General features: G+C 43.0%; 1 protein-coding gene across 1 annotated transcript in view; it reads right to left on the reverse strand.

Annotated features, from left to right (window-relative positions):
- The window catches only part of LOC145349809 (uncharacterized), a 113,832-nt gene that overhangs the window by 65,644 nt on the left and 25,649 nt on the right, over positions 1-22,539 (reverse strand). The window contains exons 8-22 of the mRNA XM_080198353.1: positions 22,061-22,105; positions 21,890-21,943; positions 16,361-16,459; positions 16,200-16,244; positions 15,696-15,794; positions 11,874-11,927; positions 10,698-10,805; positions 9,386-9,439; positions 9,168-9,266; positions 9,002-9,055; positions 6,973-7,071; positions 6,404-6,457; positions 6,257-6,310; positions 3,788-3,841; positions 557-610 (exon numbers count right to left, since the gene is read on the reverse strand). Of these exons, the coding sequence (XP_080054479.1) occupies positions 557-610; positions 3,788-3,841; positions 6,257-6,310; positions 6,404-6,457; positions 6,973-7,071; positions 9,002-9,055; positions 9,168-9,266; positions 9,386-9,439; positions 10,698-10,805; positions 11,874-11,927; positions 15,696-15,794; positions 16,200-16,244; positions 16,361-16,459; positions 21,890-21,943; positions 22,061-22,105 (1,026 nt within the window). The remainder of the gene's footprint in view (positions 1-556; positions 611-3,787; positions 3,842-6,256; positions 6,311-6,403; positions 6,458-6,972; positions 7,072-9,001; positions 9,056-9,167; positions 9,267-9,385; positions 9,440-10,697; positions 10,806-11,873; positions 11,928-15,695; positions 15,795-16,199; positions 16,245-16,360; positions 16,460-21,889; positions 21,944-22,060; positions 22,106-22,539) is intronic.

A 22,539-nucleotide genomic window follows, 5' to 3' on the forward strand; every position in this document is an offset into this window, starting at 1 on the left:
CTCAGCTGGAGGCTGTTAGATATGTACTTTGATTCACATTGCATGTTGAAAGGTGTACTCACAGGCAAGGCTGCCTTCATGAAAAGCAATATTAAACTGGCAACTCTTGTCAAGTGTGAAGGTAGGTAGTGAGGATCCAAATTCAGACAATTACTGGACAGTTTCGTTTAGAAGTTGAAGGCATGTCAATCATATTTGTGTTTTTACTTCTTGTTGGTTCATCACATTTGAATTTATGAATCAGGAGCTCTGGAAAGGGCTGTTGTTAGTATTGTCACCTATTCAATGGTTAAATAACACTGTGAAGATTGAACTTGAGAGCTTGCTCTGCTATCCTCAAGACGGTTTCTATTATTATTGATTTTGGAGATTTTGGAATGAGGAGGAATTGTCTTATGATACATTTTCCACTGATCTGTGTGTTAGTTTCTGGTTTTATCCTGGGTAAACAATCACATTGGACAGATTATTTTACTTCAGATCTCTGTCTCTATAACATATTGCCACAGACAACAGTGGATGAAGATGTAGAGAGTGACAAAATTAAACATCTTACCGGCTCACCAGGTTTGCCATTTTCACCAGGGGGACCTGCATTACCAGCCAGACCCTAAAGTACAACAAATAAAGGATGATGGTTAAATCTGTACATTCAGGCCAACTGATTATAAAATAGTACTTGCTTATACATCCCAATTTAATCCTTTTTGTCCTGACTGAATGGTATCATAGCTATTCCTGGAGTACACAAGAAAGAAAGATTTACATTTATGTAATGCCTTTCAAGACTCAAGCACTTTACAGCCTATAAAATCCTTTTTAAATTTCCAAATTTCAAACCTGTAAATATGATACAAGCTTTACGAACCAAGTTAGCTTGACGCAGGTATTGATGCAGATGAGCTGAGTGAATGGCAGAGTGAATGGAGGGACCAATGGTCTGCTTTTAATTCCTCTGTGTAGTCACCACTGTAATGAAGGGAAGTCAACTGCACCCAGCAAATGAGCACAAACAGCAATGAAAAATGACCAGGTCATCTGATTTAGCAAGGTCAGATGAGGGATAAATATCCGGCAGAGCACCAGGAGAACTTTACTCCTCTTTCTTCAGGCAATCTTTTCTATTCACTTCTAGAGGGCAGTCGGTGTCTCAGTTCAATGACTAATCTGAAAGATGGCACTGCTCAGTGTTACGGTGAGATTTTTTGGCCCTTCCCGCTGATGGGATCTTCTGGTCCCGCCGAAGGTGACCTCCCGCAGCAGGCCACTGCACGTGCACATGTCGTAGTGGAGATCGGGGCGTGCGCAGTCGCTCTGCACTGCCGGCCTCCTGACTGTTGGCCAGTTCAATCGCTGGCTAGCCCTGTGACCCCACGTCACTGGCACACAGCCCCCATAGCCTGATCGCCGGCACCCCCAGGCGTGCCCAGGTCAGCCTTGACAATTCCGTCAACCCGGCCTGTCACGGTTCACCCCACTCCCTCCCCCCTCACCATCCCCAGCAGTCCCAATCTCTCCCTCCCCCGCCTCCAGCAGCCCCAACCCCCTCCCCCCACCACAGTCCTGAACCTGCCCCCCAGCAGGCCACCCCCTCTCCGCACCCCCCCCGCACCCCAGTGGTCAGCACCGATCGTTGGCCTCCCTCTGTCATTGCTGAATACAGAATGGCAGCGGGACTCCCCACCCCTACCTAGAAGCCCCACACCTATAGGCCCTGCCCCCATTTGGCCTCTTCCCTTGGCACCACCTAAATGAGCATTTGAATACGTTATACAGCTTTGTGCCAATTTCTGGCCCAGAGCTGGTGGCACCAGAAACTCACGGGGACTTAATGGTGATGTTATAGAGGTCTATAAAATAATGAGGGGCATAAGTCAGCTCGACAGTCAATTTCTTTTCCCAAAGGTAGGGGAGTCTAAAACTAGAGGGCATAGGTTTAAGGTGAGAAGGGAGAGAAACAGAATGGTCCAGAGGGGCAATTTTTTCACACAGAGGGTGGTGAGTGTCTGGAACAAGCTGCCAGAGGTAGTAGCAGAGGCGGGTACAATTTTGTCTTTTAAACAGTTACATAGGTAAGATGGGTATAGAGGAGAATGGGTGAAATGCGGGCAATTGGGACTGCTTAGGGGTTAAAAAAGGGGTGGCTTGGACAAGTTGGGCGAAGGGCCTGTTCCATGCTGTAAACCTCTCTAACTTTATGAGGCAGTGGTACCCAGTGGGAAGCCCGCTAAATGGTTTCCTCCTGAGTCTCCCAGACAGTGCAGTGGTCTGGGAGAATCCCCCCCTCCCCGTCTCTTTAAAATGATTTAATTACTTAAAGTTTTGGTTTATTTTAAATTGAGAAGTTGTTACCATATTTGTTACCAAGCCTCTCTTAGTTCCCAGTCCAGACAGCTGGTCTCCAATTCCTTGGTGCTTAGCAGTTTCTAACCCTACTGTGTGCTCTCTGCCCCACTGGTTGCCCCTCTCACAATCTCTCCGTGACTGGAATGCTCCAATCTCTTTACAGTCTGTGCACCCTATCAAAACAATTATTTTTATTTTGCGAGTCAAGTAAATATCACTTTTTAAATTCAGGACTTGGGTAAATTAGATTTTTGTAAATCGTGGACTTATGATTTAAAGTTAGAGATACAAAATTCTTATTTATTTATTTTTAAATGGAAGATGGGTGGAATTCTCCCAAAAAAATTCAAAGTGTTAAATTCGCAGGAAAACTGGGGTACTTTATGCTGCTTTTTCCAGTGGGTGTTCACACTGGGATCTCCCACACTCTGTGCACGGCAGAGGCTACCAGCATGAAAATCATTAGATTTTAGGGTGCAGGACCTATTCCCACCTGAGAGGCTAAAACCAATGAGTCTCTGCACATGCGCATTGGTCCCGAACTATCATCTTCCTATTTGCTGGCCAGCTCAATCACTGGATAGACCTTGGACACCTGCAGTGCTGCCCCCCCCTCCTCCCTAAACCTCCCCCATAGCCCGATCGTGGGCCCCCCCCAACCCTCCCCACCCCTTGACCATTCCTGGGCCAGCCCCCAACCACCCTCCCCTGTTCTAGTTTGCCCCAATCTCAATGTCACAATCACTCCCATAGCCTAGATCCAATTATTCCCCCATCCTCTTCAGCTGAATAGTACACTTAATGGACACTGCCTGCACGTAACACATTGTAGATCTTAAACTTAGATCTCAGACACCAGTCACATGTTGTATCACAGAATTCTTACAGTGCAGATGGCGGCCATTTGGTGCATCATGTCTACACCAGCTCTCCAAGCAAGCATCATGGCTTAGTGCCATTCCCTTGCCTATTCACTGTACCACTGCACATCCTTTAAATAATCATCTAATGCCTTAATTGAATTTGCTTCCATCACATTTCCAGGCAGTGCATTCCAGACCAAAACCACTCATTGTGCGAAGAAGTCTTTTTTCTCACATTGCATTTGCTTCTTTTCTAAGTCAGCTTAAATCTGCGCCGTCTCGTTCTTGATCCTTTAACGAGCAGGAACCGTTTCTCCCAATCTACTCTGTCCACCCCCCTCATGATTTTGAACATCTCTATCAAAGCTCCTCTTAGCCTTTTCCTCTCCAAGAAGAACAGCCCCAACCTCTCCAAATCATCCTCATAACAGAGGCTTCTCATACCTGGAACCATTCTTGTAAAGAGAACATTCTTGCAAGAAGCTTGTCAACACATTGAAGGATTAAAAACAGTTGTTGTACTCACAAAATAACTGGAATAACTATTGAAGATGACTAATTCATCAAAATAATTGTACCTGAACACCAGGAAATCCTTGTGGACCCGGCTCTCCTCTTTCACCAGATGCACCCTGAGAAAAGACACATCACTCAGCACTCGCACTTCGGAGAAGAACTACATGAATACATTAGTTAAAATCAAACCAATAACCTTACATTATTCAATAAATGGCATGGGTTTTTATTAAATTTCACTTCCACGTCAGTTGTTAACAACATGCTGTTTTATAATTGTAAATCATGGTTCTATATAGACTAAGTGGAATTTTCCATAACTAGAGAGCATCAAATGAAAGTCAACACAATGAGGCGATTGTTATTGGGTACTATCTGGTCAACTGCTATTGCTGCCATGGAGACTAACTGAAACAATGAACTAGTGGCACCGTGATTAACACTGCTATCTCACAGTGCCATGGATGTAGGTTCAATTCCAGCCTTGGCTGATTGTCTTTGTGGAGATTGCACATTCTCCCCATGTCCTTGTAGGTTTCTTCCCACAGTCCAAAGATGTGCAGGTGAGGTGGATTGCCCATGCTAAATTTCCCCTTCACCGTCCAAAGATTAGATGGATTAGTCATTGTAAATAGGCGGGGAATGGGCTTAGGTAAGATGTTTTTTTGAAGAGCTAGTGCAGCTTGATGGGCTGAATGGTCTCCTTCTGCACTGTAAGGAGGCCATGGATCAATGGTTTAACTGAAGCAGACTTAAGGGGCTACCATACAATTGAATTCACAGTAAACATTACTGGTAAAATTGGACAAGGCAGAAAACAGATGCAAACATGTGCTATATGGGGCTCACTATATGTACCCAAATTCCTCCGGTGAGTGACAGAAAGCAGCAGTATGTTAATAAGTGGCCTAATACCTGATTTAGAATCAAGCCAGCAATGTATTTGCCTGTCAATCCACACTGCGTTCAGATTACCTCAAATATACGCGCCTTATGTCCTTAAAGGGACATAAGACAAGTTTTTATTTTTAAGAACACGTCCCCTAATATGGGTCAGAAGGAGCCCTGCTGCCTATACTGGTTCCTCATTAAAACCACACATAACTACCATCCATCATTAATCCCTAATCCTCATTTCCTTCCCATCCCTCTGGCCACACCTCAGGTCCTCAAGGTGTTGCTGATCACCTGCAGCCCTGTAAAGCTCCATCACACCTAATCCCTGATCCTACCATATACACAGCTGGAAAACTGCACCAATGGCTGCAACTGGCACCCTCAGATAGCTGATAGTAAACAATTAAGGCTAGTAGATCAACTGCCCCTTCAGATTCATATAGCAGCCAGCTCTGGTCCACACCTCAACTTGGGAAGTTCCAACTTCTGCACAAACAACCCTAGTTCAGCTGTGTAAGGATAACGGCGTGGACAAATAACCCAGAATTTGGCAGCACAATTCAAACCATAGCGAATCATAAAATTTAATTTACTAAATCAAGGAGTTTTTATGACTGACAGGAGATGAACAGTGACTGTGAAAGGAGCTGGCTTGTTGTAGAACCCCAGGTGGTTCAGTAAGATCTTTACCTGCTTTGGCTCCCACCTGATTAGGGGAGGTAGTGGCATAGTGATATTGTTGCTGGACTAGCAATCAAGAGACCCAGGCCATTGCTCTGGGGACCTGGGTTCAAATCCCTCCACGCCAATTGGTGAAATTCAAAATCAATAAAAAAAAGCTGGAATTAAAAGTCGAATGATGACCGTGAAAGCATTGTCGATTGTTGAAAAAACTCATCTGGTTCACTAATGTCCTTTAGGGAAGGAAATTTGTCACCCTGATCTGGCCTGACCTACATATGACTCCAGCTCCACAACAATGTGGTTGACTCTTAACTGCCCTCGGGCAATTAGGGATGGGCAATTAATGTTGGCCCAGCCAGCAACGCCCACATCCAATGAGTAAAAAAAAAGTTACTCCCATGTATACCTTCTTTCCCTTCCTGCACCTAGCAGGACATAGCTAGTAATTCGCTAATCTGTCATCAGGGTTTTTTAGCTCGAGGGGCGCCACTCCACATCAAGCATGGCTACTGCTTTTACCGCCTGCAAGTTGAGATTTTGCATGTTGACTAGTTTGGTTGCACTGTGAATGCACCTTCCTTGGCCATCAAGTTCTGGGGTGTGACTTGAACCCAGAGCTTCTGGCTCAGAGGCAGGGATGCTCCCCAATGTGTCACGTGACCGTGGTATATGGTTGATTCATTTTGCATTCTGGAGTCACCTAGCAAACTGATCAATGGTGAAAATCATCATCAGAGGAGAAAGCCCAGCAACAACCTTTCCGATAAGCTAGAGAAGGGTAATAAATGTGGTTTTGCCTGTGTTGTCAAGTGGTTATTTGTTACAATAGATTCAAAAGATAATCTTTGCTTGATAGAAATAAGTATCTAAGGAAAATCTTCAAGAAACCTGCTTACAACATAGAGAAAGCATTTTTGTTTCAAAAGACATGAATTGAAAACTATACTTACAGTTTTGCCAGTTTCACCAAGAGGGCCAGGTACCCCAGGTTTTCCTGGTAAACCCTGCCAATATAGTTTCAGTATTAATAATCTTTGCATTGATAAAGACAGTCTCTTTCAATAGAATTAAATAAAATATTTACAATATGTACAGACCTGTAGGCCAGGACTACCTGGAGGTCCTTTCGCACCAAGTTTACCAGGTTGTCCCTTGTTGGGGAAGGGTGAGTGGATGGAGCAACAAAAAGAAACCATATGTAAGTATTACTTCGATCACTGATAATAACTTCCAACAATTTTATACGAGATATGCATGTGTTTCTGTTCTGCTTCCTAATTTTTAATATTAGTCGAGCTAATCATAGATTCTTACAACACAGGAAAACATTTAGCCCCTCATTCCTGCAACGCTTCTTTGAGAGAGCTATCTGCTGCTCTTGCATCAAGTAACAATGTCCACTTGTCCAGTCTTTTTTGCAAATGTGGGAAGTCTGAATGTTAAAAAGGCCCTTGCAGCACAGTTGACCACTTGGAAACTTCTTAAAATTCGACTTTGCACTGGGATAGAGTTCCGCTAATTAAAAGTGTTCACAGGCCAATAGATTTCAGCCATATTGCTACAATGACTCCAGGGTCATGTTATCACTCGCACATTATGAATGAACCAGAATATGGAAGCCAACAATAATAGAAGCATGCAAATTGAATGGATGCCTTGCACTTACATCATTGCCCCTTGGACCAGGAAAACCCATAACACCTGGTGAGCCTCTCTGTCCAGGTGAACCAACTGGGCCTGGAGGACCCCGATCTCCAGAAAGACCCTGAGGATAAAAATTGGATGATTTGATAAGGAATAGAATGCATCCCTATAAACCTACACTCACATGAACATATGCGACTGGGGGAGAAATAAGTCAACATAAACAAATAAATCAGAGACAAAGGTTAACATGCCTTATTAAGTGTGAGAAATTATCACTGTGCCTACCATAACAGAAATCATCAGCATTTACACATTCAAGTAGATAGTAAACAACGCAAAACCAGAAGCCAAGTTGTAATTATGTTTAGAATCTTGATAACTAACAAATAAGGCAGATTTAAAATGTATCAGCTTTTACATGAATCATTTGAGCCCCTCTCCATTGCAATCTCAAAATTGGTGACATATTTGCAATAGTCAAATCTTCCTGTTGCAACATACAGAGGCCACACATACGTCAATTAATTTGGCTGTACATTATTATGTTTCTATTGCAGAGAAGGAATGGTAAGAAGTCTCACAAAACAGGTTAAAGTCCAACAGATGTCTTTGGAATCATGAGCTTTCAGAGCGCTGCTCCTTCATCAGGTGAGTCACCTAATGGGGGAGTAGCGCTTGAAAAGCTCGTGATTCCATATAAACTTGTTGGACTGTAGCCTGATATTGGGAGATTTCTTATTGTGCCCAACCCAATCCAACGCCAGCATCCCCACATCAGAGTAAGAGTGGAAATTTTGCTAGATTGGTTTCAAATTGGAACCTCACTTGACAGGAATGTAAAGCAGCATTAGAGTTTCCTATCTACAATTTGTGTTCCTGTCTGGTGTGATGTGCTGTCTTGTTATATTAGCCATCACTTCATTCCATCACTTGCCCTGAGCTGAACTCCACCATGACAGTGTTTAGTCTAATTCACCATGACAGCTCTCAGTATAACACATCATGAGTGCTCTCAGTTTAATCCACCACGACAGCTAAAAGCTGAGCTCCCTAATGAAAGCCCATATCAATTAAATAATGGGTGACTTGTCAACCATTTTACATATGTGTTTCAGCTAGTCATTAATTCATCTATTCTCACGCCTGAAACTAACATTTATTCTTCATTTCCTCTTCATTTTGACTGGTTTGTCAGCTGCAAGTTCCAATATGTCAATATAATTTGGAGAGGAGGGAATCCTTTCTCAGGGACAGTTGAACGGAAAGAGGAAATCTGATTCAACCGATAAGTCAAATCACTATTCCATTGATTTTGACTTCTGTCATTCGTTGTCAGCTGATGGTCTTTGAGAGTTGAGCTGAAAGATGGTGGCAGGTGCAGGGTTGTACATATTTACAAGAAAGAAAATGTATGCATTCTCTAAGAAGTTAATGGGATATATGGAGGCTTCCTGTAAACATCTGACCTTCCATCTCACTTCTAGTAAAATCACTGATTTATGAATGTGTCAATCTCTATTAGTTAGTGGTGCTTGATAGGTAGAAACACATTATAGGGGCAGCATGGTGGCACAGTGGTTAGCACTGCTGCCCCACAGCGCCAGGGACCCGGGTTCGATTCCAGCCTCGGGTGACTGTGTGGAGCTTGTGCATTCTCTCCTCGTCTGGATGGATTTCATCTGGATTTTCCAGTTTCCTGCCACAGTCCAAAGATGTACAGATTAAGATCATTGGCCATGCTAAAATATTGCCCCTCAGTTTCAGGGGGATTATCAAGGTAAATACGTGGGGTTACAGGGATGGGGATTGTTGTCGTTGCAGGCTCCATGGGCCGCATGGCCTCCTTATGTACTGTGGGGATCTTATGATAATAACAATGCATTCTGATCAACTGGGTAGCATTCTGTTGGGCGATTTCATTACTTACAGTAACAAAGACCCCCAACAAGAGGAAATTAAACTCTTCACTTGCAGACTTTACTGAGATAGAAATTTGCAGATGAAAGAGGAAAATGTATTTTTCTATGAACACCTTTTTTGAAAATTACCTGTGGTCCAGGTTTACCAATAGGTCCAGGGTTCCCAGGGTTGCCTGTAAGACCCTAAAGCAAAGAAAGGCAATTGGAAATTGAGCCAGGTAAGTGTGTTATCAGCGAAACAAATTTTCCAACAATTGTTTTCCTTTTATTCTTCCAAAGAAATTCTGCTTCTTACTCTTTGGCCAGGGATACCGGCATCTCCATGACGACCTGGTTCGCCATTTGCACCTCGGGGCCCAATGTTACCTGGTGGTCCAGTTTCTCCTGCAGGACCCTATTAACATAAAGTTAATATAGAGTTCGGGATTTAGAAACTTTTATCCAAGTAAAAATGTGAAAAAGAAATGTCAGTATTTACCAAAGCTGATTTTAAAAATGATGAGATCTCTTAACCTTTTCACCTGGTGGTCCACTTGCACCTGGAATCCCTCTTCCTCCCTGAGGCCCCTAGAAATAGGAACTGCAAGTTAGGTTACCAGTATTGTTGGAATATGCACAACCATTGATTTTTAAAATAACTTAATCATGGATATCGCTGAGGGAGCCACAAAAACTATAACTACTTAATTGTGCAGCATTATGACTTGGGACAATACAATTTTGTTTTAATGATACATTTTATTTCCTAAAAAAAAATGGCTCCACTTGTGTAGTTAGCTAATAATTATGGTAGGGTAGTTACAACTTAAACAAATGCATGAAAAGTGATAATCTAACAGACAGGGAGAGCTGTAAACTAAAACAAAGGGATATGAAAAGGTAATGAGAGGTGCATAAAAGAATTTTAAAGAAATTGTAAAAGATAGCAAGGATAACATCAACTTTAACATAGGTATATTTTTGGAAATTATTAATGTAACATAAATTGTGGGAAAATACGAGGATTCATCATGAGAAACGGAGAGTGAAATCTTACCAAACAATGGCAGAGGGCACTATCTTACCGGCCACTTATGCCATGCCGCAGCAAGGTCAGAGAATTTGGCACCCAGCCAAATCTGCATTCCCTGCAGTAGGATAAAAAAATCCCATGGGTATGAACACTCACAACATGAGTGTTGGTTCTGACGAGAGAAAGGCGTGTTTCTCTCCAGATCTTACTACACTGCCATGAAAGAAACAGGTAGACATGCTTCACGCTGTCAAATCAGTGGGGTAGGGAGGGGGTGAACGCTGAAATAATTCATTTAATGCTTTGTCAAGGGTATTGGCAGAGGGGACAAGGTGTGGCAATGCTTGTGGATGTTTAGGCCCTCTCAGGAAATCCCTATCGGTGGGCTCGGAGAGGAAACTCCAGGTTGTTACCAGGGCTTATTGAGTTATATTAAGATGATGGATTACATGAATGTGACCTGTATTCCATTAAGTTCAGAAGATTGAGACAGGAAATGACTGAGATTATTCAAAGAATACAAGGAATTCATAGGGTAGGTGCAGACAAACTATTTCCTCTAGTGGGACATCAACAGCAGGAGGGCAAAGTATAACTAACCCTAGAACATTTAGGAAGGAGTTTGGCTCACATAGTGCAATGGAAATCTGGAATTCTCTCCCCAAACAGATTTGTACAATAATGTCCATAGCCACATAGAAAGCTCCAATTTTGTTAACGCTATGCAGTAGTCTATCCTTATTTATCAACTGTTGCGTATATTCTGAAGATCTGCTGTGGTGTATTTATGGTATGGTATAGGTTCCATCTTACTCTTTCGCCAGGAGGACCTGGTACGCCAGTTGGTCCTGCTTCACCAGGTACACCTCTCTTGCCTTCTTCACCCGCGGGACCAGGAGGACCGGGACCTCCAGCTGTTCCCTAGCAAGAAGGTAAAGATACCGCTTAAAGTGTGTAATAGGCTTTGGCAACTTATTCTTTTGTTGGTTCTTAATTCTTCCTGCTTTGCAATGTGGCCCACTCTCTCCGTTATAATAAGCATTACAGCACATAACCCTTTGCTTTCCATCATTCCCCAACAAAAGGAAAAATGGACTGCTAGATTGGACGTGGTTATTGGAGGGTTAACATAAATATTTTCTGTTGTTACTACCAAAGATTTTAGACTTTAAAAATGCTTAAAAAAGCAAAATTATTGTTTCAACCTTTACTTGGATGTTGCCAATGAGCTGCGTTACTCTATTAAGATTGGCACAAAAAGAAGGGTTTACTAAAACTATGGCCTGAATCTTTGTGTGCGATCAGTGGGCCAACGCAGTATCTACTCTGCTCTTGATTGGCCCAATTAGCTGGCAGTCAGCGTGAAACGGGCATTGAGAAAGACCCAGCACTGTTGTGAGCGAAGAGCAGGTTATGAGACAATGCGGGTGGGCACCACTTGAAGGCTGACAGCTGCTGTGGAGTTGCCTCTGAGAGCTGCAGGACAGTAAAAAATGGACCGAGTTCGATAAAACTGCAAATTTAAGCACCTGACAGCAGATCACATAGCACACCCCCACCCCCACCAAACATCTTTTATTTTATTTAACCTTGGGCATTTATACCCATTCCGGATGGAGTTCACGGCAAAAATGTGAAGGTTGCCTGACTAATTGGACCATCCATCAACCCTACAAATGAATGGGCCACTAGCATCACTGACGATTGGTTCCTTAAGGGGTTTAATTGCCAACTTAATTGTTGGTGGGCACGCTTGTGATTCTTGCACTTGCCCACTGACCATAATCTTGTGTATGAGCGTGATGACATTGGGATGCATGCCCAACATCTTCTTGTGTGATTCCAGGTCAGACGCGCACCTCCAAAGTTCACTGTAAAATGCTGACCCACTATTTAAATGTCTCAGTAAAAATAACCCCAATTTAAAAGTTTGGTCACTCAATTGATTTTCCTCATTCAATTTAAAAGGGGCAAAGTATAAAGACTTACGGCTTCACCCTTAGGACCACGTTCACCTGGTGCTCCAGGTTTTCCAGATTCGCCCTAAGAAAAAGAAATGTAACCAATTAGAAAATGTATTGACAACGATAAGAAAAATTCTTTCTTGTTTGAAAAGCAGCTAAGTAAAATAAAATTATGAATAATGGGTTTCTTTGATATTTTGAAGTAAAAGAGCATTTTAAAAAGAGTGATGTCTGAGAAAAGTAAGGGGCGACCTTGCAATAAGAGTACAAGATGATGAACATCTAAAAATATGATTTCTTTAAAGCATGCTGAACCGAACTCTAAATCTATACCTTGGTGGTTTAATATGGTGTAAGGTGGCATTTGAAAAATAATTCACTGATCTTTACCACTCATGTGTATCTGCAGCCAGATCCTCAAGGCCCTCCTCACATTAATCTCCGTGGATACTTCTCTCGGTTTCTTTCATAGCTTGCTCCTGGAAGGCCATATGACCCTCTGTGTTCTCCTCCCTTCCTAAAGCTTTCAGGACTACAAGGAAGAACCTGTGAGCCCTGTCCTGAATCTGCTGCTCCATTTGTATCCTGCTTTCCTTGTGCGAAGCATTCTCACTAAGAGTCTCTGTACCTGCTGCAGCCAGAGTGTGGCTCCCCTTGGAGAAGGCTAGGTTTGGGTTTAAGAAGCACAGGTTAACTTCAGTTCATGCTAGTTTTGCACGCAGCTGGATGCCCCCCTGAGATTGCAGCCACTTAGCAACATATTTAGCAGTGGGTTTCATGCTGCAATCATGGAGATGAATAGACAGCGTGGAGTTTGCATGCTGCCTCCATCACCTTACACATGGTCTCTGCACCCTAAGACCAAACTTAATGAACTTATCATCAAATGAGTGTAACTCTCAACATTGTCTAACATTTCATAGAATCTCTGCAGTACATAAAGAGGCCGTTCGGCCCATCAAGTCTGTATTGATCAGAATCCTACCCAGGCCCTATTCCTGTAACTCCACACATTTACCCCGCTAATCTGCCTGACACTAGGCTCAATTTAGCATGGCCAATCAACCTAACCCGCACATCTTTGGACTGTGGGAGGAAACCAGAGCACCTGGAGCAAATGCGCATAGACACGGGGAAGAACATGCAAACTCCACACAGGCTAGGCTACTAGGCAAGTTTGCACTAGGCTACATTAATGTTATCCATAGATGTATACCATTATGTCTTAATTATTCAACACTATCTTGTAATATTGTTTGCCGATGTTTAATTTGTACGTTGTGAAATTCCAAGGCCATTTGAATCAGCCTGCCCAAATCACACGCTCAACGTAAAAATGTAGTCAGTGAGAACAGAGTTGACCAATCTCTCTTCGAACACATTCCATCATTTGGTGTGCTTATGACTGATCTTTTACTTCACCACTATCTTTATCATATTCCTTAATGTCCTGGGTATCCAAAATCAATTGATCTCCTTTTTTAGCTCTCCTAGTTAGAGAATTCCTATACTGAAGAAATTCCCCGCCGTCTCAGTCCTAATCGATATCTTATTCTGAAATGGTTTCCCCCAATTTTGTCAGCACCAGCCAGGGGAAACATCTTTTCAGTAAATGCCCTATCACCTCTTAAGAATTTTGCCTGATTAAGGTTACCACTGATTTTTCCAAATTGCAGGGAATATAGTTCCAATTTCCTCAATTGCTCTTCATCCAAGGAAGCATCCTAGTGAACCTTCATTGTACTTCTTCCCAGACTCTTATGTCCTCTCATAGGAAAGGAGAACAGGATCGGTACATTACTATCATTCACACCAGCAGGATTTTCCCATCCGGCTGCTATGAACAAAGGTTTGGCTGGGCACCAAATTCTCCGACCTCGCCGCAGCAGGAGCATGACATGAACAGCCAGTAAGATCATGCCCCAGAACTCCACACACTAATCCTGGTGTGGTCTCACCAAGGTCCCACACAATTATGCTTCGATTTCTTCACTTTCACCTTCCATTCCCTTTGCTTTCCTATTGCTTGCTGCACTGGGATGTTAACTTCCCGTGATTTATGTGCAAGGATACCCAGCTCAAACTGAATACCAACATTTCCAAGTCTCTTATCATTCAAAATGGATTTTGCTTTGATATTTTTATTACCACTTTACTGTTGCTGACACTGCATTCCTCTGTCATGTTCTTGCTCATTCACTTGATCTATTTACATCCCTCTAGAGTTTTTTGCAATTTCACATGCTGAATTTCCCATATGATGTCGTATCTTCTAAATCACTCATATAGATTGTAAATAGCTGAGGCCCAAGCACTGACCATGTGCTGCCCTGTTAATTACAGCCTGACAACCTAAAAATGACCCATTTATTTCCATCTGGTGGCTTTGTTTGTTAAGCAATCATCAACCAGTCCAGATAATGAAATAAAACATATCCATATGCAGCAAGGCTGGACTGACTTAGTTTGGGCTGACAAGTGGCAAGTTAAATTCATGCAACACAAATGTCAGGAAATGACCATCTCTAGCGGCACAGTAGCACAGTGGTTAGCACTGCTGCTTCACAGCTCCAGGGTCCTGGGTTCGATTCTTGGCTCGGGTCACTGTCTGTGTAGAGTTTGCACATTCTCCTCGTGTCTGCATGGGTTTCCTCCGGGTACCCTGGTTTCCTCCCACAGTCCAAAGATGTGCAGGTTAGGTTGATTGGCCATGCTAAGAAATTGCCCCTTAGTGTCCAGAGTAGCGGAAGTTAGAGAGATTAGTGGGTATAATACGTAGGGATATGGGGGTAGGGCCTGGGTGGGATTATGTTCAGTGCAGACTCGATGGGCTGGAGGGCCTCTTTCTGCACTGTAGGGTTCTATGCTCTAAGAGAGAATCTGACCATCCCTTGACATTCAATGGCATTACCATCACTGAATCTTCTGCCATCAACATCCTGAGAGGTACCATTTAACAGAAGCTGAATTGGACCAGCCATACATGTACTGTGACTGCAAAAGCAAACCAGAGACTGGGAATGTGGTGAGTAACTCATCTCTTGACTCACCAAAACATATATATCCAAGGCACAAGTTAGGGGTAAAATGGAATGTCTCCACTTGCCTGAATGAGTAGGTTTCCTCCCAAAGATGGGCAGGTTAGGTAGATTGGCTGTGGTAAATTGTCCCTTAGCATTGGGGGAATTAGCAGGGCAAAAACATGGGGTAATGGGGATAGGCCTGGGTAGGACTGTTATCGGTGCAGGCTCAATGGGCTGAATGGCCTCGTTTTGCACTGTAGGTGTTCTATGAGTGAAACTCCGACAGCACTAAAGAAACTTCCCACCATCCAGGGCAAAAAGGAGCCAGCTTGATTGCCACTCCATTTATCATCTTCAACATTCATTCCCCCCACCACTGATGCACAGCAGCAACAGCATGTACCACATACAAAATACACCAGAGCAATTTACTAAGGCTCCTTCCAAATCTGTGACCGCTACCTCGAAGAACAAGGGATCGGCACTACCAGGAAATTTTCCTTCAAGCTATGATTTCCTTCAATCCTAATTTGGAACTATGTCACTGTTCCTTCACTGTCAGTGTCAAAACCCTGGAACTCCCTTCCTAGCAACATTTCAGGGGCAGCTGCATCACATGGACTGAAGCGATTTGAGAAAGCGGCTCACCACCACCTTCTCAAGGGCAATTAGGGATGGGGAACAAACATCCAGCAATGCCCACATCCCATGGAAACATTTCTAAAGATCCACGCTACTTCATTTTCTGTTGTCTTATATTTGACTATATGAAGAACATGAGGTTTCACTTGTGCAATAAAAATATAACCGTTGCAAACACTTACTGGTAAACCTTTGGAACCTGGAATGCCGTTAGTGCCTGCTGGGCCTGGAAGACCAATTGTACCTGGACTGCCAGGGTTGCCAGGCATACCAGGAAGACCCTAAAATATTTTTTAAAAAGTGGTGTGAATACAATTTCTAGTCAGGAGTCTATATTAATTATACATTTGACTTGTCACGCTTAACAAAAGATGTCCAAAGTATTGAAAACTGAACAACAAAATTAAAAAGAGTTTCGTTACATATTTTCATCAGGTCTTTTTATTTTCAATAAAGGCGGTTGTAATATATTCATTAGCCAATTAATTCCATCGAGGACTAAATACGTAATTGAAAACTACGAGGTGGCTTGGCATTTGTTTACTTATGTTTACCCAATAGGGGCAGGCTAAATTTATGAGGCAAGACAATATTCATTTGCTCTCCAATTCTTTAATGAACTCCTTACTTTTTCATTTGCAGTATATTCTCACGATGAACAAGTACGTAATTTGGTTCTGGCTTACCTGTAAACCTCGAGCACCTGGTGATCCGTCTTTTCCAGAGTTTCCCTGAAATATAAATCAGTAGCAGGCCGTCAGATAGAAAAATCCGGACATGCTATCACTTATCAATAGTTTTCTGAAAGGCAGATGTAAAGGATTTCAGTGGGTAATTATTTACATACAGGAAGTCCTGGGCTCCCGGCAAGGCCCGGGAAACCTCGTTCACCCCTTAGCCCTGGGGTGCCATTGGAACCATGAGCACCTCTCTCACCGGATTCCCCCTGCAAGATACATTGTTGAAAGGAAAGAAAATACAATGAGAACAGTGCGAATAGATTGAGGGCAACTCACTGCTTCTTAAACGATAAAGGCCTTATTGCCAACAGAATGATTATATACATGTACAAGGTAAGACTCGACTAGAATGTGACTGCTCTCTAAATGCCAGTCTTTCCTTGATCCCTGGTTCGCTCCCTCCTGCCAATTGGCTGAACTTCCCGCCAGGGTGATCCATTGGGATTTTGCCAAACACGTGGCCCTCAGAATGCGTGCCTCCCCACTCCTCCCCACTTCGAGGGCCGAGCTACTACAATGACCTATTCGATGCATTCAGCTTAATTAAAAATGCAAGGCATAAAGATAGATTATTTTTTCATTCTTAAACAGGGACATTCAATAACATTTAGCCGAGTTTTCTCCTTCCTCCTTCCATGGTATGAAGTTGGAATCACTCTAGGGTTTGGTTTCCTTGTAACTCTGGCAGAAGATCAGTACAACTGCACAGAAAGCAAGTGTGCTGGGTCTCTGCCATTTCCAAAGTATTCCCCCCCTCAGGACTAAGTCCATGGCAGAATTCCTCTTCGGTGCCTTATTTGGAGCAATTATTAACAGGAGTGAGACTGAATGCTGGCATTCCTGGTGCTAGCAATGGCCATGAGATCAGCTTGCAGTGAGCCAGTAAAATACGAAAGGGCCTGTTTCATTCTGAGCAGAAACCAGTTCCACCACGAGCCTGCTCCACTTTTAGCATCATTTGCAATTTCCCTGGGGAGGCTGAGAAAGTTGGACTGTAGCACCATCCTCCATCACGCCACACCCAGTGAATTCCCAGGACTTCCTAAGAACTTCTCCCCATTCCACCCCCAAATATTCATCGAAACTCAAGCCAGCTGAGGCCTGAAGAGAAATTCCAGAAATTTCTCAGTAGGATCCATCTCTTTTAAAATGCACCGAGATTTTCCCTCAGAAGCAGCAGTTATAATAAGAGCATAATGCGTTTATTTTGTCCAGGTCAAATCTTGAGTTCCCCTATTGGATCATAGGGCTTGAATTACCGAGAGCAAGCTGATACCAAGTGTCAACAGCGAATAAAAGTGCATGGCAACCCGGGCATCCCCCTACCCACCGGTTTCTGTAACCACTGTCTGCCCCATCTGTGACAGAGACTGTAGGTCACACACTAGACTCCTCAAGTCACCTGAGAACCCGTCCTTGGTCTGGAAGCAAGTCATCCTCGACCCTGAGGGACTGCCTAAGATGATGAAGATGTGGGTAATGAACCAATGCACGTCTTTGATCCCTCCAGCTTGATTATTTAAATCATTGCATGTGGGTCTCAACATTAACTCCAGAGGGTTAGGGGTTTTTTTTCTCACGCCACTTGCATTAACTGAGATATGCTTTGTTAAACTGAATTGAGAGCCCAGCCAGTCCACCTTGCTAACGTACTAATTAAAACCAATATTTTTCTTCCAGAACTTGTCCATTTTGAGATATTATCCACTTCCACCTACAGCTCACTACTTCAGATAACTAACCGACCTCTTAGAGAAATCACTCTTACTTTTGTCTAGCTAAAATCTCTCACCTTTTGGGTAAACGTGCTGGCTTAGTGGTAACACTATTTCATTATCTGTAATGCAGACATTTATGGGGTTGAACAAATGATTTGAGCATCATCCTATTCCAGAAGATTAGCAGGACAAAGGATAACTGGGCTTGAAAAAGTGGGTGCAGGGAGCATAGACACTCAACACCCCTGCTTTGAACGGAGTCTGCACTCACCTGGCATTGCGTAGGGGGCAGAAACAATTGGATTTTGGGATGAACGGTAAAGTGGAGCAGCATCTTCTGCAGGAAGGACAGAACTGAACCCAGAGCATCAGAAGCCACAGAGGAAAGAGGAGCAGGAAAATATTAGATAGCAAGCCCCTGCCACAGGATTTACTGTCAAAGAAATGGCCAAGACCCAGCGCCTGCAGGAGACTGCAGCTTTCCAGGTAGATAGTAACTGATATCTGTGCCCACTTCACTGAAGACCTCACATTTTGCAGCACTGGTAATCATGTCCTATCAGTGGCTATTAAAGTTACAATGGTCTTTAACTTCCTCATTGCTGGCTTCTTCCACAGATGGTCTGTAAACCATGGTGGCATCTCATAAGCAGCTGCACAATACGGCATTCCACAAATCACTGATGCCCTCTTTGTCAGAGCTGGGTAGCACATTCATTTAATGATAAACATGGCCTCGCAAGGCTTGTGTGGTGGGTGCCTAACACTGGCTTTGCCCAAAATGTAGGACATCATCAATTGCACCCATGCAGGCCAATAAGACATCCAGTCCTGGCGAGTGAGATTGTCCAAAGGAAAGGCTTCCATTTCCTCAACATACAACTGGCCTGCGACCACAAGGGCTTCCTCCAGGTGTGCTGCACTCGCTTTCTCGGCAGCTCCTGTAACTCATTTATCCTCCACCAGTCCAGCCAATCTTAGATCTTTATTCCAGCCCCCAAAGTGCATGGATGGATCCTAGAGGCCCTTAAAGAAATGGCCATGGAACCTTTCCAGGAGTACCAGACCACAATGATATGGCCATTGCCAGTTGGTCATTTGGACAAGCACTGAGCAGGTTATCAGAATTCTGAAGATATGATTCTGGTGCCTGGTCCGGTCAGGTGGCCTTCCCCATTATCTCTGGCAAGAGAGTCTGTCATTGAGGTGATCTGTTGCGCTCTCCATTGGCTAACATGCTATTTACCTTCCCAATTACTTGCTGTCCTTGTTTGTCAACTTTGTGTTCCTGTGTTACAGTTCACTTAGGGATTCCAAGTTGCTGTGGCCACATGCACCTTTACATGCATGTTGTTGTCTGGAGCTATGATAGTGATGGTAGAGACTACAACTTCCTTTCATCACATGGTTGATCAGAAACTCTCCCACTCTGACCACCTTCCATTGGCGTGTATGTATTGGAGGGATTTTCAGGTTGGTAATCAACTTGTTTGGCTACATTATGAACGCATTTTCTGTGGCCTTCAAGTTCTGGAGTGGGGCTTGAACCCAGAGCTTTTGTCTCAGAGGCAGCGATACTGCCCACTGCACCCAAGACCTTTTTCACATTTCATGTGCAGATACTCATATCGCCAAATATCTTTGAGCATTAACATTAAATATTTTCTCACCAATTTAAATATATTATTCTTTTTCTGTTCTTTCTACCAATGTGAACCTCACAAATTCGCCACATTATACTCCACCTGCCACCTTCTTGGTCATTCGCTTCTCTCGCAAATATCCTTTTGCAATCTCTTTGTGTCCTCCTGAGAGCTTACTTTCTCAACTAGCTTTGTATCGTCCTCCTGAGAGCTTACTTTCTCAACTAGCTTTGTATCGTCCTCCTGAGAGCTTACTTTCTCAACTAGCTTTGTAACGTCCTCCTGAGAGCTTACTTTCTCAACTAGCTTTGTATCGTCCTCCTGAGAGCTACTTTCTCAACTAGCTTTGTATCGTCAGCAAATTTGGATACTTACACTTGACCCTTTCAACTACATCATTAACTAAGATTATAAATAGTTAAGGGCCACAAACTAATTCTTGCAGCACCCCACAGGCTAGCTGTAGCCCATCAACAGTTCTTTCGTGCCGCACTCGAGGTCAAATACTTTTTTGAGGTCAAGGGCAGTTACACTCATGTTTGGACTAAGGCTGATATGAGGTCTGAAGTCGATTGAACCTGGTAGAACCCAAATTGACCACATCATCATGCCTTTTAATCTAGTTTCCCAATCTACCTTAGGCAATTCATCACTGAAGCTGATGTAATTTGAGTTTATTTTAGTGTCAAGATATGAGGTAGCCTTTTCTTGGTTTGGTTTCATGATATATTGTAGAAAACTGTCTTGTTTACCTTCCATGAACTTGTTCTCCATGCTATATCTGTTGATTCACCCAATCAATGTGAAGTTTTCACAATTATTGCATTCCTTTCTTACAAGCTCTTCTTGTTTCTTAAGTAATGCTTTCCCCAACAGAATAGTTACGATGATAACGGGGTCTGTAGTTACTGCCACCAGTGTTTCCTGCTCATCTTATTTCTCATCTCACCCATTCTGATTCTGCTTCCTGCTCTTCCAATCAGGATCCTTTAGCAATACTATCATTAAGTTATCTGTTATTATCAGAATTATGCACAGCCCCTCTTCCCAGCCCTCCTTTATCTGTCTTTTTATAACCTCAAGCGCACTAGAATATTTTGTTCTGAGTTTCTGGCATTGTGCACTACATGTTCCATGGATTGAAACCCCTGTTTCTCACACACTGTCAGCTAAAAATTCTCCAATATCTTTGATCTTTTGCAAGTTTGCACATGACTCAAGTAACAATCCAGAGATTGTCTTTAAGGTATTTATTCATTTGGAGCCCAGGTCCTTAGTCGCATCTCATTCTACTTATGGTATTGGTTCCTACATGGGCCACGTTAACTGGATCTACCCATTCCACGCCCAAATTCTTTTACACCATGAGGAGATGTACTTAACCCAGACAGCGCAGAGATAACTTCGGCTGTGAATTCTCAGTCTCACAATTGCAGAGAACATTACCTATCTCCACATCAATTGTCACTTCTCCCACCCGAATGGCATCTGTACCACAGTGCTGTGGCCGGTTTGCTCACCCACCTTGCAGATTTTTCCCTCACCCATGCAGGCGGCCAGAATCTCATGCCTGCTCAATAGGGGAAGAGGATGAGTCTTCAAAAGCCTTGTGCCTTGGGTCCCCTTTCCTCCCTGACTTGCAGTCACACCCTTCTGCCTGTGACCACTACCAGAACATGTATCCCTCCCTAAAATAAAGGATATGACTGCTTTCTGGATCAAAGTGTCTAGCTACGTGTCTCCCTCCTCAAGGTTGACTGGCACTAAACAAAAAGGAGCAAGGGAGTTTTCTCCATGTGATAGCCAATATTTATCCTTCAACCAGTACCACTCATAGAGGTTATACAAGTGTATCATCTAGGCATTTATCTCATTGCTGATTGTGGAAGCTGTACAATTGATGGCTAATTTCTCTTCATTAGTACAGTGACTCTACCTGACAAGTATTTTATTGCTCTTGAGAAGTGCTGTATAAATACAAGTTTCTGCTTTTCAGCATATTCTCAAGAATCTTTGTTTTTCTATTGCACACCAAATCAAATATCCCCAACTCAGACTTGATATTGTTAAGCCTTATTAAAATGGAATATTTCTTAAGTTTTTGCTTCTGTGTTGGGAGAAGTCACAGTTTGGTGCCTCCCCACAGGAACAGATTCTAAGTGCAACATTGATAATCTAACTCAGCTGGAAATCTGAAAGAACCAGATGATCACTTGGAATACAATGTGAAGGTGTCACTTTTACAAGCGTGCAAAATGCTTAATGGACAACATACCTTAGCTCCCGCACGACCTGGAAAACCAGGTGTGCCGGGCTGTCCAGGAGGGCCCTAAATGGAAGAAAAGAAAGCTATATGTACATGAAGCTGTCAAAGACTTTAGAAAATGAAGAATCCATCAAATTGGCGCAATTAAAAAGTTATTGCGGAAAACAACACTTTACTCACAGGTGCGCCATCTTTGCCAGGATGGCCATCGTGACCACGGCTACCCTATATATATAAAAAAAAGTTTCATGCTCAGAGACTGTTTTCTTTGAAAACCCTTTAGGATAAAAGCAAATCTAAATGATTTTAAAGGAAATAATCAGGTAGAAGTGCAAATCCAAAATTATCAAAGCGAAAATTGAGGTTGCTCAAAATATTAAATATTAACGCTAATCTCATATTACCAGTTTCCAGACCCTGAATCAATCCGAACTCTCGTCTGGTGCATTCCCTCAATGGCAAATATATTCTTCTTTAAATAAGGAGACTAAACGCTGTACAGAATTCTCCAGGTACAGTCTCACCGAGGCTCTATACAACTGAGGCAAGACTTCTTTACACCAAAAACAGAAAATGCTAGAACATCTCAGTGGATGTGGCAACATCAGTGGGGAGAGAATAAAGTCATTGTTTCAAGTCAGGATAACCCTTCAGCAGCA

The sequence above is a fragment of the Carcharhinus amblyrhynchos genome, chromosome 11 (genome assembly GCF_965287045.1).
Source record: "Carcharhinus amblyrhynchos chromosome 11, sCarAmb.v2.hapA, whole genome shotgun sequence".
Lineage (NCBI taxonomy): Eukaryota > Metazoa > Chordata > Chondrichthyes > Carcharhiniformes > Carcharhinidae > Carcharhinus > Carcharhinus amblyrhynchos.